Genomic DNA, 17,278 nt, shown 5'->3' with positions numbered 1-17,278 from the left:
TGACTAGGCTCACAGCTGAATTGCCTGCAGAAGTTAATTTTGTAACCTAAAAAAATTCACTTGCATATGATTTAGACTATACCTTTAGGACCTATACTGCACTGTGTAAGTACAGCCATAAATAGCCTATCTTCTTAAGGTCCTTCAGCCACAGCACGACTAAGCTCAACTCTTCATTCTGTGTGTATGCATATACACAAACACCACGTGTATATATTTCAAAAGTTAAGTCTCCTGTCAGTTAACCTAAGCACTCAGGTGAGTCAATCAAAGCCTTTCAAAGGTATAACGCATTTATGCTATCGTTACCTGCTACACAAATCTGCTGTAAAAATTTTGGGGAACTAAGACTCTTTTCTTTTTTAAATGAAACCATAATGACTGATGTTAATTACGTTTTTATTTTTTAATGCTTTCTAAGCGGAACCCTGCAGTAATGTTTTCATGCTTTTGCCCAGAGCTCTGTCAGGTTGGTAGATCAACCTCCTTGCTCTCTGAAAGCTCGCACCTTGTTGGTTCTCTTTCAGTCTTCTCAAACTGCACTCAATACCAGTGGCAGCAGTCTAGACATTTCTAGACTAGCACACCCTCAGTTTTCACTCACATGTGAAAAGAGAGCAAGTGGAGAAAGTGTGTCTCCAGCTGCAGTCATTAACTTTCTTAATGAGTACTGGACTAGAAAAGTACTTTTCGATACAAAAGAAAATTTTTTCTTGCACAGAAAAACATTGGCCACTCTGCCCTTCTGTATCACCTTTAAAGAATGATTTTCCTACCTTCATCGAGTAACAGATCTTCTCTACTGCCAGGACTCTTTTACTCCTAAGTTACTCTTAGGGGAATTCTAAGAAGTTCTGAAAAAGCTGGCAGCTAAGAACAGGATGTGGGGTTTATTTAGTACTAATATCTCATGTACAAATAGTTTATTAGGATTAAAAGTAAAAAGGCACGAAACTGTCTACAGACCCTGTGAAGCCCTTCACAGTGATTTATGGGCTCAAGAGGCTTGATACACTCTTTTTTCCTCCTCTTAGGTGCCATTTCTTATAGGCCAACGTAGATGTGCTGTGACAGGCTGTAAGCCTGTCAAATGCTTTAAAACCTTGGATGCTGCGCCACACCAATTTAAAACGTTCAGGTTACAAACAACTTTGCACAAGGAACATTATTTCCAGCTGGCTTTTGTGTTACCTCCACAGAGATGACGCTTCCTGGCTTGTGGCGATATGGTTTGGCAGGGTCTTCAGCGTTCAAAGGTTTTAGGATGGGGTTGACTTCATAAGAGAAGGGCATGGGATGCAATGAGTTGAAATCAAAGCTCAGATTATCCAGAATAAATTCCAGTTTGATATGGACACTCCGCAACAGCAGGTTAATGGCTGGAGTTTTGCACAGGATCAGGTAGGATGAATTAACAAGACATGGTTCTTCAAACTAAATGCAAAAGGTGAAAGAAGTGTCAGTAATGAGACACTAATGCTTCTCCTGCAGCTTTGCAATACTTCCCAACCCTGAGAAATCTGAGGTCACTCTGCACTCCTCTCATCCGGAGCAATGCCAGAAGAACTCTGCCTAACTGTAGAGGGAAAAATCTAACATCTGAGGAATTCCCTATGCTCCTCTAACGAAAGTTTTCATAGCACTGGTTTTGTTGCAAGCACCCAGGTCTCAGCGGTGGGAATCAACTCTGACATTCCCCGGGCAGCAAATTCTGGAAAGGCATCAGCTTTAGATCTCCCCGCTCTAACAGAAGGGGACCCAAGACCTTCCATGCAAGGCTGACTTCCTAGCCTGAATGCTTCTGCGAAAGAGGCATTTCTTTGTCTGGTTGCATGTTTTATACATTTGGTGAAAAAGTATTAGAGCAAATTATTTCCCCCACTACAGCCACAAATGCCTTCCTAAGAACATGGGTAAACCCAGCTATTATTGATGCACGTGCATCAGGAGCACATTCTCTCAGTTTACATACAGGAAGCCCTCTACAATTTCCACTATTTAATGCAAGCCCTTCTTGTGCTTTGGCTGCCAAACACCCTCTACCTCTGCAAATTCTGCTGCAAGCTCTGTGACTTTGATGATCACAGCAATATGTCTGTAGTAATCCATCTCAGGACACCGGCAGTAGAAGAAACTGTTGGTGGAACCGGTAATTTCACTGAACTCTGCCTGTTTTTGTATCTCGTGATATAGTGAAAGACAGTCCAGGGGCTAGAGAGATGGCCTGAACTATACAAAAGGAAGAGTCTGGAGCATGGACATACTGAGCCACACAAGCTCTCTGGCTCAGCTGTGGATTTCTTATCTCCGCACTGCTGCCCTGCTGTTTCTGTCCCACATCACAAGTCCTGCACACCTCTAAGCAGAGGGAGACCCAACTCATAGAAATGTTTGTGAAAGTCCTTAACCTCGCACTCTGGCAGAGAACGCTTCCACTTGGCCAAGAGCGTTGGTACGATCCAAGCAGATAACAGTAAGTGAGGGAGAAAAGCCCTAGGGACAGGAAGTCCACCTCTTCAGAGCAACACATCAACCCTTATGCACTCAGTTTCATGAGCACTTTGCCATTGCTACCTGCTGGACGCTGCACAGAGCATCCTCGGTGCACTCAGTGTCTGGGATGATTCTGCGCCACCGTCCCAGTCCTCGGCGCCGGCGTTCAGATGGAGAAACTGTAACTCGGATCTTCGGTTTCTGTACAACGTCCAAGTTGTATCCATGAACTCTGAGTACTCTCCCTCCGCTGAAAGAGAAAAGCAGCTGATCTTACCCACCTGTTATTCATCAGCTTGGTTTTGCCCATGCTCCCACCCTTCTGCTTATGCTTATCCCTGCAAGCCTGGTGTTACTCCAAAGTGCAACTCAATAAACAGGTGCTGCTGGTGCCATAGTACCTCCCTCAGCACACAGCTCTGGGGAAGGTGCACTCAGTCTTTCTACCTGAGGAAGCTTTTAGGTGGCTCTGCAAAAGTAATGTTGGGATCCAGAGTGTATCTGAAGAGGGTTCCTTCCAGTCTCCGCTCTTGGTCCCCGTATTTGATAGTGACTGGGAGTTCCGCAGACACATTGCTGGGACTCGTCTGGCACGCCAACTGATCCTCCGTCATCTCAGAGAGGCTTGGAGAGACGAAAGAGAGAACAAGGGATTAACAGAGCCACTGCAGAGACAGATTTTTATAGTACTATGCTTTGTTCTTTGCAGACAGTTTGCAAACCTCTTCTGGTATTTTCCTAAATTTAATGCTGAAAGGTCTCGTGCCTTATCTAAGCAAGCAATAATTGCTGAGCAGTTGTCAGTCAGCAGCACATGGACAAAAAGCAGGTACAGCCACTGTCCAGACTGAAAAGACTGGAAGCATGCTACCAAGGCACGTGCACCTTCTCACCAGCTGTGCTGTCAGGTATACGTGTCCCAGGACGTAAGAGAACAAGCAGCTCTTAGTGTTAGTCTGCAGGAGCCAACTGCAGTTCCCCATCAGCAAAAGCAGAGCTGTCAGAATGGGGTACAGTCCTGCCAAGAGACATGCAGAACAGAGCCCATGTAGCACTGTTCACATCCATGGGAACGTGGGCAGGAACGTGAGATGGTCGAGGTTGCTGCCACGACCCTCAAGGGGAGGATCTCCTGGAACACAGAGGAGAGCAGAGCTCCAACAGCCTGTGCTAAGGGCTGAGCCTGGCAGCATCGCACCCCCCCGGGCTCTGGGAAGGACTCAGGGCAGTGCACAGCCAGCACATTGGCAGGCTCTGATCTTACATGTGGCAAGGGAGGTCTCCAAGCAGGACACTGATCTCACTAGGATGCCCAGTCAGCAGCTTTGAGCCCAGAAGGGTAAGGCAGGTTCCTCCCGCTTTGGGGCCCCGAGTTGGAACAATGGATTTCAGCTCTGGGTTCTAGAAAAGAGGGGGGGGCGGGGGGGGGGAAGAAAAAAACCAAAACTGAGGTGAGTGACAAGGACCTCAAATGATAAGGCAAGGCAAGGAAACAGCAGAACATGTTTTCAGTGACCTCCGGTGCCCTGCAAATAGAAACTGCAGATCCCAATCAGGCCTCAGCTAGGCTCCAACAGCTACCGTACAGAGCAGAGAACAGAGGAGGGGTCAATCACACCACACCGGCAAGAACCACGAATCAGGGACCAGCCTTTCCACAGACTGCAAAAGGCAGATGGATGCTGCAAAGAGCAGAGCTGTGAGCCTCACACACAAACCCTAGGATTAACAGTTCAAAGGGATTGTTCAGATCAGTAACTGGATTAATAACTCAGGTTAGGAAAAACAAGGTAGCAAATAAATTGTCTGTTTGTCTAGTAGACAAGATTACCAGCAGGGAGCCCTAAGAATTTGTGTTGAGACCTGTGCTGTTAAACATACTTGTAGGTGACCTGGAAAGGAGATATGAAGTTTGATAAATTAATCAGACTAACAAAACCAGTACCACTGAGGAGCTGCAGCAAAATTTAGAGGAACCAGGCAGAGTGGCACAAGTCACTGCTGATCAACAAAGAGCAAGAGACATGAAGTGAGAAGGAGCAAGGAGACTGGAGCAAAAAAACCCAACCCAACCATACATAAACAGTCCTGAGTTCCAAAATAGCTCCTGCCCATTCAAGAGTGCTTTGGTACCTGTAACAACTCTACCAGCTGTGAGCACAGATTTCAACAAAACCACACCAAGTAGTAGGAATTACTGGGAAGGAAATTACTGGGAATAAAAAAAGATTTTTATGCCACATTAAAAATTCCTTTTGCATTCACATCTTGATTATTAGTATGCAGTCCTCATCACCCTGCCTCAAAATGGTGATAATAAAACTAAAACCAAGAGCAACAAGCATAATCTAGTATATAAAACGGTTCTATACAGCCAAAAATGGAATAGCCTAAGAATTTTCAGGCATCTCCTTCCCATGGAAGGGGGAGACATGCAACTAGGTACATAACTTGTAAGTTGCACAGCAAGAATGAAAAGCAAGTAATTGTATCCCAAAACTACTTACATATTATTTCATAGTTGTTGGGTTTAAGATATCAACAAGTTATCAGAAATGTGTTTAAAAATTATAGGAAATATTTCTCCACACAATGCACAGTAACTTTGGACTTAACTGCTACCAGCTGCTGCTGAAGGTCAGATGCTAAAAGTATGTTCAAGTAGCAGTTTGCAAATTAATTAAAAAAAAGTCATAATTCTTGGTAAGATGTTAAGTAATCAATAAAAAAAAAATGTATCTCCAAATCAGAAAGGCACCCTGTACTTTTCCTTTTTCTTTAAGCATTTAAGTGACCATTGTCAATTTAAAAAAAAAAAAAACAAACCTCACTAGACTACAGAATCTTTAGTGTTACTCAGTACTGCTGTTCTTATAATCTAAAGGGGGGGGGGGGGGGGGGGGCAAAGAAAAAACAAAACAAGAAATTCTCTCCCCAAAACGTCCCACAACACAAACACCAGAAAAGTCAGATAAAAATACCAGTAGCGAGTGCCTGGTAGAGTCCCCTAAGTTAATGCAATAGCCATTTAGCAGAGACACTGGAAGAACAGGGAGAGGTATTACAGAAGCAATAGCTACATTACCTGATAGGTGAAAATATGCCCAGAAACGCCACGTCCTCCTCCAGGCACTTCCACCACAATGTGCCCAAATCTCTCCGTCCAGCTCCCGCCAGTGACGCATACAATACTGCAGGGCAATCCAAGAACAGTGTCACACCGTGGAAGAGCAGATGAGCTGTATCCATTGCATCGTGTCCTAAAACCACCTAGCAACCACAGCGCCTTTCTCCTTTCAGTCTTAACACATGCTCAGAATACACAACCAAACATTGAGAAACACCTTTAAAAGCTGGAATAGGTGCAGCAGAAAAAAGCAGGGGGCAGTTCCAAACAGGCCTATCCTATCCAAAATTTCTGGGACAGACAGGATGAAACCCACCACATCACAGACACATGAAGAGTCCAAGAACTCTGTTGTCCAGAGTTGATCAAGTCAGCCACATGTGGAGTGACCCCAAGCTCGCAGTGGTCAATCCACGCGTTAGCACTGTGGCTGATGCAGAAGAAAACTCAGGACTGTAGGTTCAGCTGGTGCTGGCCTTCAGCCAAGGCCTCTGGAACCAGCCAGGATCCCCTGATCAGCACCACCCATTCTCCCCAGCCATAATTTGGTATGGGAGATGCCAACAAGATGAAGAGTCAGGTGGTACTTGGAACAGGGCAGCAAGGAATCCTGTGTTACAGCACTGATATGCTAACAGAAAAACTACTCTGCAGGAGACTTCCCAGCCTTCCCACCCGATAGGAGATTAATCGTGTCTGGGCCTTGCTCAGGAGTGGGTTCCAGGTTCACAGCTATATCCCCTCAACCAAAAAGGCTCAGGAATTTGAACTGAGCCAGGGCAGTCCCAAGCCAGGACCCTGTGATGCCAGGTGATTTACAGATACAGAACAAAGACAGTGCTAACCCCAGAAAGATTATGCTCTAATTCTAGGATGAAAACAGAAAGCAGATGGATCCAGACAAACAAGGCGCACAGACGGGACAACACTGCTCAACACAGCAGGCCATTTCCCAGCAGGATCTTACCTGGCTCCCAGAGAAAAGGGTGCTACAACTACTGCTACCATGGAATGGAAAAATATGGGTTTGTGATAGCTCTGATGAGAGGTTACTCACAATTGCTCTCCTCTTCTCCTGTCGGTTGCTTGGCTCCTCTCCCTCCCTTGTCCAAGGCTCCCACCCACTTGCCCTGCCACAGGCCAACTACACAAATCGCCCTTTCTACTCGTTTCCTAGCTATCCCCCAGTCACACCTCCCGCAACACCTGACTACACTGCCTAGTTTTGTGGTCCTGCCCTGACCAGACACACCAGATACCCAGTTCTCTATTACTGACATAGCTGGCATCAGCAGGACAGGTCTTTCTGCTTCTCATCCTCCTCCTTGCCACTACTTTTACGAGCACTGTGTGACCTGCCAGGCACTTCTAGCCACCAGCAGGATGGCATAAGGCCCACCAGGACTCCCTAGTCTGTCCCTAGTTGAGAGGGTCCTTTCATTGGGTTTGTTTCTGGGAGGTAGAAGTCTGGCTGGCAAGTGAAGAATGGCAGTCTAGGGGTGTGCCCGTTCAAGCAGAGGCAAGAATCTGTGCCGTACCTCCAGCCATGCATTCCCATCCTCACCCTGTGTTAACACGGTCAGGATATTTTCCTGGCAGTGACACTTGCACAACCCATGTCCTTCGCTTTGTTAAAATCACCCTGTGACTGGGAGAGACTCCCATGAAACTGCACGGTTCCGAGCCTGTGACTGCCTGATCTGGCTGGCCTGCGGGCTCTGTGCTGGCAGCGTGGTCGGTATGCGACAGCACCATTTGGCCATCGCCTTGTACACAACTATCTCTCTAAGGTCACTGCCCGAGTAACTAATCAGACATTGACCTTACTCAGGGGCATTCCCTGGGGAATGGGCAAGGCTCAATACCTGCTACAGCAAAGGCAATGACATCTCAGGCTGGTGTCAGCAGCCAAGGGAAAAGCCAGCACCTGCCTCCGGGAGGAGGTTTCACAGATACTCTACCTGCTAGAGATCTCATACTCTTGAGCATCTACGGCACAGGGAATTCCTGCAACAGTGACAGTTTCTGCAATGTCTTGATGTTTCTGCCCGAGGTTTGAGCCAGTGATGGTGATTCTAGTGCCACCTTCCACTGGTCCAGACAGGGGGTACACCTGCAAAGACATCCGCGCACGTGTAAATGTCACAGTATCTCAGACCCCTGCAGTCTGGCGACTGATCTACAGCACAGGGCCCTTCATCTGCCCCATTACAAACTGCCTAGCTGGTTCACTGCTATGGATTCCTTTTACTGGCTTGGACCAACAACAGGCTGCACCCTCATCAGAAGAAAGGCCATAAAGAACACCACAGTCAGAGCCTTCTTCCCCATACCTCACTGTTGCCAGCAGTCCCCCCCAGAGGTGATAATCCGCTATAGACTTCTAAGGCAAGGACTGCCCTGCTTTGCCTTCTCATCAACATGCTGACCACTCCACAGGACATTTCTGCCGAAGAGTGGGAATGCACAAGCCAATACATGTTACTAGTATTGAAGCAGCAAGCACCATTCCCCCCTCAGCATCAGTACGACAATGAATTGCATGCTGCACAAACGTCAAAGCTCTGTCCCTGAGCGGCAACCAAGATAAACTGAGACAAGATGCAGCACATGGATGTTGTGTGCCACCAGAGGGAGGACAAGCTGACAGCAAAAGGGACACATGGCTACAGACACTTGTCATGTGGCAGTTAGCAAGAAACATTTAAAATAAACAGACAAAATAATTAATTCCAGCGATCTGTCATGCCTCTCCCACCCTTGCTGTGCTGTTGCCATTAGGTTTTGCCCTCCTTTGTCCCAGGCTCAGTTGGGCCAACCTATTTCAGGGTCTGGCTCGGGACAGTTGGAAGATCCAATTTGTGGACCCTTTCCCAGCTCCTGAATGGTTGTGTTCCTTCCGGTGTGCCTGTTTCGGCTTGCACAAGACACAAATATATCTTTCCCCACTGTTCTCTACCAGCAAACTGAAAGCCCAGCATAGAAGTCTAGCATTCTCACAACACTGAGGGATCACAGTAGAATAGGACTAACTTGCTCTTCAGATGGCCAATGTATTATTGAGCTGCACTGTTCACACTCTGAGTTCACAGGTCTTTGGTATCAACTGCAGAACAGAGCCCTCCTTGCCCTGGGTGCAATACACTAGCAAGTTACTCACAGAGTGAATGAGAGGTGCTGGACACAGGTCTTCTATCTCTTCCTTGCAGGAGCCCCTGAAGATACAGTTGGGGTTGTCACCTCCACACCACACACAGTTGTACTTTGAGTCAGCTGTTTGGCAGCGGCTACAATCAGTGTGTCCCACAGAGCAGTTGTAAAAAGTCACTGCAAAGGAAAAAAATTCAGAGGCATCTGCAAGTATCCCCCAGGGCACAGAACAATCCAGCAACTTGTCGTCTTCCACAGACCCCTCTCCTCCGCCCACCCCCTGTGACAAGCAACAGAAACAAGGCTGTATGTTGCCCTTGGTTTCCTTGCGATAGGTCTACTGCAGATGGAAAAAGCCTTATTTGAGGATTTCTCAATTCTCTTCCACCTCATCTGCTGTCTTTTTGCTGTGGAGGTGTTGCACTCCTACCATAAAGATCTGCAGCACTGTCCACTCGAAGGTGTTGTCGCCTCTGCACAAACACCACAGCGTTGAATTCGAGTTGAGGCGCTGTGTAACTGTACTGCAAAGACAAAGACCATCAAGACAAAGAACTTAATAGAGGCACAAACAGGCCAGCTGAACAGGCAAACAGCACCAGCATCCATCCTGCACAGCACACCAGCACATACAGCCTGTACGGAGCTTCCCGTGAACACAGGCAAGGCAGCGTTAGCTGGGGCAGTGGCAGCACAAGCCTGCCCTAACTGGTTCACACAGACAGAATTCTGCTCTAGAAAGAGTAGCAGGCATTGGTTTGCCAGGTTGAACATTGAAAACAACATGACAATACTAGTCTAACTTCCTAATGGCACTCCTAAATGGCTAGCTCCTATCTACTAGTCACCTGCTCAGAAAACTGCTCAAGCTGGCATTTATGCAATTTCAGTAGAGCTGAAAACGTAGGATTACAATTGGTCTGCAGGACTTGTGTGCACAAGAGCCTATGTTGCTCCTCTTCCTTAACTATCTGAGTTTATGAACTAAAAATACCATCCCTCCTTGCAAATCTTGCCCTAAGTAAAATCAACACATCGCCCAGAAACGTACGCGGCTGTTTTAGTTTTGCCTGTTAATCCTACAATCTGCAGGCTAGCTTCCACCACTAAGAAGAATAAAATTGGTATTAATAGCTTCCCCCCTCAAAGAATCACCATCACAGAAGTCATGATCCAGAGAATCATGAACAACAGTAGCTCAAAGCTAAAGCAAAAGTGGCACTGTCCTGGCAGGTTGCAGTGGGTGGTGATTCAGAGACGGCACCATCCCGCACTACAGCAAACACAGCAACGGGTCCTGTGGCTCAGACTGCACAATCTTTCTGCAAGTTGATGATACCAGTACTGCCAGGCAGTAGTATCACAGATGAGGGCCCTGTACTGCTAAATATTCTACAAATACTTTTGCAAAATATGCGCTTTTCCCCCAAAGAGCTCACCTTCCAGCCTGCTGTTTTGCTGAGCAAAACCAGCACCAGTGTGAACTCCGGAACGGCGTTGTATTCTAAGCACTCACCTGGTTCATCTGGCAGGTGATATAACAGAGGGACTGGTTTGTTTCTTCTCCTTCCACATATGCATCCATCACCACTGTTCTCCCCTCCAAATTCAGGACACACTCATAGTCCCACTGCTGGTCCTGCAGAGAAGATACACATGGCACCACTGCTCAACTCCACGGAGCTTCCTGCTAAATGACTGCGGTCCTCCTGCCTCTCCAATTCAGTACCTTTTACCAAGCCACTTGCTGTGCAAGCAGCGTGCTCCTCTCACTCCCTTTGTTATGCTAACTCTATGCCATATTGAAGGGCTCTCTAAGCTGTCACTGCCTCCATGTGTAAAAGGTAAAGCAACACAAAACCAAAACACCTAGAAGGGAGCATGTGTGTGTCAGTGCGGGAAGAACGCGGCACAGGAGGAGGAATTATAGAAAAACCACTGGGACCGTGAAGTTATGCTGTTATGTCTCTGAAACACTAGCTTGGCAACGAAGAGGGGAGTACACAGATTAGGGCAGCGCACTTCAAAAAACACTAAGTGTATTCTTCTTCTCTCCCCTGTAAATCTTCCACTGAATCGCTTAGATACTTCATGTAAAAAAGATTGATATGCATCTGTAACCAGCTCGGCTCCTCTGAGCAGTGCAGTATATCAGGTTTAACATATAAAGTAACAATTAGTTTGTGGGCTGCATGTTCTGAGGCAGTTCTACTCAATCAGTCTTCTGTCTTGAGAAGCAAAGAGAATTTTATCAGCGGCACACCCAAGAAACATAGTTTCCAAGGGTGGTTTTCCCCATTAGAGAAGTTTCAGGTATGACAGGAACAGCCACGTTAACGTGGGCATGCCAGAAAGGAAACAGATTACTTATTTAACTTATGGAGACACAATCAATCAGCAGAGATCCAGCAGGAAGTTATACCATCTACAGTGCAGCACAGGTGCAACAATCCAAACACATGCAGATCTTCTCCAGCAGGTTGGTGCACACCTGTACTCTGGGTAACCTCCTACCCCACCAGTAAATCCAGCTATGTTATTCTTTATTCACAGTAGGTCATTCCTCTTGATATTTCTGCAAACAGGAGAAACCTAGGCAGAGCCACAATCATGTCTTACACGTATTTTTAGCAGTGCAGCGGACAGGTTGCCCAAACAGAGCTCTGCATTAACACAGTTTCTCAGTGCCGATGGCCTTGAGGTGACTACCTGGTAGAGGTGGAAATTCTTTCCCAGCAGAGTTATCTTCCTTGCCACGTTGACTGGAAACAGTGAAGATCCCTGGATTCCCTGCACACAAGGACATGCATCTGGACCCCAGCTAAGCTCTTCATTCTGAAAACAAACACAGGTCTTTAGAGAAAGAGACCTCCGTGGCTCTGATACAGGGAATCAAAACCTAACACACTGACAGAGAAACAAGCACTGCCTGAACAAAGACACAGCTGTGCCTTCTTTACCATGAAGTTACAAGAAAACAATGCAAGAGCCCCAAAGAGGCAAACAGAAAGCGTGAATATGCTGGACATCACAGCAGCTGCCACTTTCAGGTCAGCAGCATTTCTACAGGACCTGGGAACTTTGCACACATTTTTCTTCCTCAGGCTGCCTCTTCTCAGTCTGGACATAACAGCGGTCAGCTTCTACACTGGCAGAGGATTCTACACTGTCAATAAGCACCACCTCTCCTGTGCGCTGAAATACTAGACCAGCAATCCGTATGAAAATTTCAAAGCGTTACAGCCTTAGACTGAATTTCACAGCACCGCAACTTACCTCCTCCCAAAACTCAGGGGCATCATACTGATAGTCGAGGTCAGGGTGGAGGATCCTGGGGAAGTCAGGGACATCCCTCTCTGAAGAATCGCCATCACCCGACAGCAGAGTAGAAGCAGAGAAGGGAGATGTGTCATTCTCAGCCTGCAGGAAATCCATCCAGTCCTCTGTGTCCTGGAGCTCTGTGCCTTCCTCCAGCAGCCAGTCTGGGGGAGCTGATGGTGGGAGCTCTGAAGCAGGTAGTTCAGTTCCCAGCAGTGCGGGAGAGTCCGAGGCAGCGGGGCCCCTCGGCACCTGGCTGGGGGTCTGGGGAGATGGGATGGCAGACGTCAGTGCCTCTGTGCTGGGAAAAGAACTCGGAGGCCACTTGAAACCAGTGACGTGAGGGGAAGGTGTTACTGCTGCTGCAGATGTGTGCAGAGGACTACCCACTAGGGTGGTGGGTGGGTCGGTGTGCTGCGGCTCCCGGCCAGTGGCTGGCCCTTCGGAGGGCAAAGCTGCGTGATCCATGTTTTTGGATGGGCTGGCAAGGACAGATGCAGCAGGAGAAGTTGTCTCCGGCACAGTGACAGCAGGTTTGTCTGCTGGTGGTGGCAGAGGGGATTCTGTGACAGCCTGGAGAGAGGCTGCTTCAGTTGAGAGAGTCAAGTATGTATAGCTGAGGGTTTCTGTAGGCTTAGTTGTCATATCCAAGGCTGTGGAGAGCGTGACAAGGTTGGGCTCCGTGGGGGGCACAGCGCTTGGTACCGCATGCACAGGGGGAGTGACGGGTTTTGTGGCCATGTTTGAGGCTGTGGTAGAGGACTTGGTGAGGGGAGCTGCTGAAGAAGGAAACACACTTGAGGTTGGGATCTGCGCCTAGAGAAAAACAATACAGTGGGGTGAGAAGAGAGAAAAAACCAGAATAAAACCCAAGCAGAAAAACACTCCATGTTATTTCCTGTAGCAGTGTTCACAAGAGGCTGCTTCACCCTCTGGATTTCAGTGAGAGCCACATCTCATACCACCTTGTCTTGGGATGGGTCTGGGGAATGCTCACAGTGCACAAGATCCAGCAACATCCCCTCTTCCCACAGATGCCTGCACTCACCTCTCCTCTGAGGGAGGCCTGCGCCTGCCTGACTTCATCCCCCACAAAACTGCAAGATGACCAGTGGCAGCCACAAACTGGGCATCTGTTCCACCTCCCCACACGCAGCCTCCCTGCCAGCTTGCTCTTGTCCCCCGCTTTGAAAACACAGGCTGGATAACACCAGGAGAAGTGTGACCTCCTTCATCTGATGGCACTGCCCCCAAAACCTAGCAAGACCCTGTAGCATCAGGGATGTAGAAGCTTCTGTCACTCCAAGGTGAGGCTTTGTGCCAACAGCTCGCTTCCTTGCTTGACGTGACTAACAGATGCTATTTTACCCGAGGAGAGATCCGATTCACTGCAACTCGCTGAGGCTGTTATAGCACATATGTCTAGGAGTGAGGAGACGCACCCTTTCATTGTAGATAATGGTTCCTTCCTCACAGGCTGCTTTGTGGGTGCAGAGGTGCTGCTGGATACACCAGTTACATCCCCAGAGACTGCTCACACACTTCTGGCACCTGGAACAATGATAGAAAAGCAGCTGCTAAGACAACCCAGAAGGGACAGCCACCCTCCCTATAACTACAGACAACAAAAAGCAAGTGCTCACGGTGCCGATTTCCACATCAGGGCCACTGCAGCACAGTCATAGAAAGAGAAGTCCACAGAAGCAATGAAGATGTCATGGAAACGCACTACGAGCTTTATGGTGACATGATCTGAAAACGAAAATAAAAATTTCTTAGCAATGGAGCCACTAGAAGTCTGTCATACTGTTAAGTGACACAGCTTGCTTGAGAAAAGATACTGTCAAACATGGAGACAGATTCCTTTCCATGCTCCTAGCATCTCAATCACTGCATTATCCTACGGACACTAAAAACAGGTTGGACAAGTTTGTCAGGAGTAGTTTATGACAGCTCTTGCCAACCCATGGGACTAGTCTGAAGATCCCTCCATCTTTATCTTCTGCAATTCCACTGTCACCTCTGTATTAGAGGAAGACATACTATTCCAGGCTCAAAGCTGATTGCTTTCCTTTGTCATCTAAAGGAAAACCAAACCCTTAGAACTGACATGCCCTTCCACATACTGCTTCACCTTGAGAGCTTTGTTCTATGTCCAGACTAAGTGAGTCAGTGAAGAGATTTAGAAGACCTGTAATCTCACTTGCAATGACTGAAGGCTTATCTGCTTTAAATCTAGGTCTCATGTCAAGTACAAGCCTCAGGACAGCCCAGTTCTCTTTAGGAAGAGACTATCACTGTTTTCTGAAAGACCAAATAGCTGCAGAGATGGTCAAAACTTACTGCAGCTGACAGCATGAGCCTGAAGGAGATACTCTGCATATGACAGTAGTAAACCAGCTAATTAATCTTGTTCCAGACAAATGCCTCCAACTCTAGAGTTGGGTATTAGTTCTCCAAATAATGGGAACATATTGCATGCTCTGCTCAGCTCCAAGAGCTGTGATTTCTCCAAGACAGCTTGCTATAAAAATAAGTGACAAGAAGCTTGTCCATCATTCATCTCACAGAATTCAGACCTCCTCTTGCAAACAAGCTCTACTGACCACAAAACAATTAACATGACTGGTGACGGATCAGTCAGGCCTAAGCTGGGCTCCTTACAGAATGATAAGTGCAGCAGTATGCTAGTAAAACAGCTGATGATGAGGTGTGTATGAAAACCCACAAACAGAAGAAAATAAGAGTATCATATGCAGCTGGAGGCAGGAGTCACTGCAGTACTGTCACCACTGTCATAGAGGAGATTGCATGTGGCAGTGGTGGAAGGGCTAACACCTCCTAAGATTTCATGGTTATGACACCATATTTATAAATATTCCTTTCTCCAAAAAGGCCATTACTTCCCATGACTGCCAATAACGCTATTCAACAGCACAGAAGGTGAGGTCAAGCACTGGCAAATTCAGAGCAAGAGTTTCTGCTATCGACTTGAAGCTCAACAGCTTAAAGTGACAGATGAGCTGGTATGCAACCTTTAAAACAAAGCTGAAAAAACGCAAATATTTTAGTAAGCTGGGAAAAGTATTATAAGTAGGAATAGGAAAGTGCCAGTATCTAAGGCCCTGATGAGACCTCATTTAAAAAACAGTCTATGATTCTGGTTACCAGCTTCAAATTCATCTTAGCAGAGCAAGGAAGCCATGCAAAGCAGGGTTAGCAATACAGCGAAGGCGAGAGGAAGGCAAAGGAAAAGTTGACACAGTTAACATGGCAGAACTCTGCACTAAGAATGCCTGGCCGTTCACCGCGTGGGAGAAGAGCTGTGGAAGCAAAAGGACAACACAAATAGATCAAACGGACACAAACCATCCATGAGCAAGTTCAGGCTCATAAATAAAAACGGAAGCAATTTGTTAAACCTCAGAGATGCAATATGAAAGTAACAAAGGCAAAGCATTTATGGAGTCTTGAAATAAAAGCAAGACTGGCCTGTGAAGGAGTAAATAGGAGTATCTGAAGCCTGGAATAGTAAGAACTAGACTATGGCTTTAGCTACACTGATTTTTCACAACTGTGCTTAAATTGAAGCCCATATTTGCAGAGCTAAACAGGGAAGCCAATCCTGCACACTCTGCCTGTAGTGGCAGTGCAGAAAGCCCTTTCCTTCTGTGCCTGACCACCCTGAATGGAGACCTGGCTGGCTTGTTCCAGACAAAAGCAGTGTGAAAGCCAGACAGGATAATACTGTAAATAACATTGAAAATGAAGGAGTTTGAGATTGCATGAGTGTGTTAGCTGGGTTCTGCTGTCATGTTATGTCCACGGAGATTGCTTCAGACCTACTAGCTATTGCATACTTGCACAGAAAATCTGTTTAGCCACTTAGGTGAACTATGTGGAATGCTTCCCAGCTGGCACCTGCCTTTTACTAGAGATGAACAAGCTCTTTGAAGAGATCAGCTCATCAAAGCTCACACTGACAGGCTGGGTAAAATCCAATGCAAAGACTACAACCTGAGAACTCTCCGGGTTCTTTAGAGTGGCCAATTAGCAGTACTTAGCCAGTTATTGTTCACAGTAATAGAAGCCTGACTATGTATTTTCTGAGGTTGTGCTGCATTATGGAGTAATTTCTAACTCTGAGGACTGTGGGTCTCTTGCCTTTCCTTACATGTACTTCCTTCTCCCACTACTACATGGATTTTAAGAAGGCTTGCATTTTGTTTGATTTAAATAATGAAGCAGTATTTAGGAGAGATCTCTCTCCAGATTTATGACAAACCAGCCAAACCACTCTAGACTGCATTTCAGATCATGTTCAGATTTGCATATAACCCTTCAAGCAGGATCTCCTTTCCAACTGCCAGAATTTGGCATTGGAATTTGGCAACAGCCCAAAACAGCACAGGATGTGTGTGACACACAAGTAGACAGCACACATATTATGAAGAATGAAATGAACACCTGCTGACAGACCACATACATTCGTGGCTGTTAATCCTGGCAATCTGATGGACCTACAACATACTTTCTCCCAACAATGTTATCAGAGCTATCATGCTCCATTTAAAGCATTTCACTGACCTGCTCCTGTTGGCAAAGCTGGTGCTTGGCTGGGATCTGGAGAAGGACACATGATTCCTGACTCTGTCAGGACTGCTGGGCTTTCATAATCTTCAAAGTAACATGAGTAAAATTCTTCCTCACGCAGGGAAGGTAAGTCCGAGATAGCCAAGAATATCTACCAATTCAGTAACATCCGGTAAATAATTTGCCCTCTAACACATTCTTCTTTATTTCATCTGATTTTCTTGTTCTATTTTTTTCAAAGTAAGAGCCCCATAAAGTAGTTATCTACATATGCACTCATTTTCCTATAATGCCTCCTAGGACTGACGGTTCCATTCATCATCTCTTGCCATTCACAAACTGAACTTGGCATCCACCAAGCAACTGGCAACTTCCCCCTTTGCCCAAGTCTCTAGCAAAAGACAGGTTCTTGCCACCTCCTGACACAATGTCAGACTTCAAAACACTGCAGCACCTTCTTAGCTTTTCTGCCAGCTCTCAGATGTCAAACTGAAGCTATAATTTTGGGTAGCTCCTTTCAGATCCTCCTGACAGCAAGTGTCAAAAACACTGTGAAGCCACAGACGTGGGCACCTTGTAGATACTAAGCCAAGGAGG

The 17,278-nt window shown here is 46.7% G+C and overlaps 1 protein-coding gene across 4 annotated transcripts in view; it reads right to left on the bottom strand.

Moving 5' to 3' along the window:
* The window catches only part of PLXNB1 (plexin B1), an 82,580-nt gene that overhangs the window by 15,079 nt on the left and 50,223 nt on the right, over nt 1–17,278 (bottom strand). For all 4 annotated transcript variants that reach the window (XM_037385810.1, XM_037385811.1, XM_037385809.1 and 1 more), the window contains 14 exons: nt 16,676–16,832; nt 13,732–13,840; nt 13,531–13,639; nt 12,047–12,904; nt 11,480–11,605; nt 10,287–10,409; nt 9,201–9,294; nt 8,781–8,947; nt 7,582–7,733; nt 5,579–5,684; nt 3,758–3,894; nt 2,941–3,117; nt 2,575–2,743; nt 1,192–1,434 (listed from right to left, as the gene is read on the bottom strand). In XM_037385810.1, coding sequence (XP_037241707.1) covers nt 1,192–1,434; nt 2,575–2,743; nt 2,941–3,117; nt 3,758–3,894; nt 5,579–5,684; nt 7,582–7,733; nt 8,781–8,947; nt 9,201–9,294; nt 10,287–10,409; nt 11,480–11,605; nt 12,047–12,904; nt 13,531–13,639; nt 13,732–13,840; nt 16,676–16,832 — 2,727 coding nt within the window. The remainder of the gene's footprint in view (nt 1–1,191; nt 1,435–2,574; nt 2,744–2,940; nt 3,118–3,757; nt 3,895–5,578; nt 5,685–7,581; nt 7,734–8,780; nt 8,948–9,200; nt 9,295–10,286; nt 10,410–11,479; nt 11,606–12,046; nt 12,905–13,530; nt 13,640–13,731; nt 13,841–16,675; nt 16,833–17,278) is intronic.

The sequence above is a fragment of the Falco rusticolus genome, chromosome 4 (assembly GCF_015220075.1).
Source record: "Falco rusticolus isolate bFalRus1 chromosome 4, bFalRus1.pri, whole genome shotgun sequence".
Lineage (NCBI taxonomy): Eukaryota > Metazoa > Chordata > Aves > Falconiformes > Falconidae > Falco > Falco rusticolus.
Note: the sequence above shows the minus strand (reverse complement) of the source record. Positions and strands in the feature narration are given on the sequence as shown.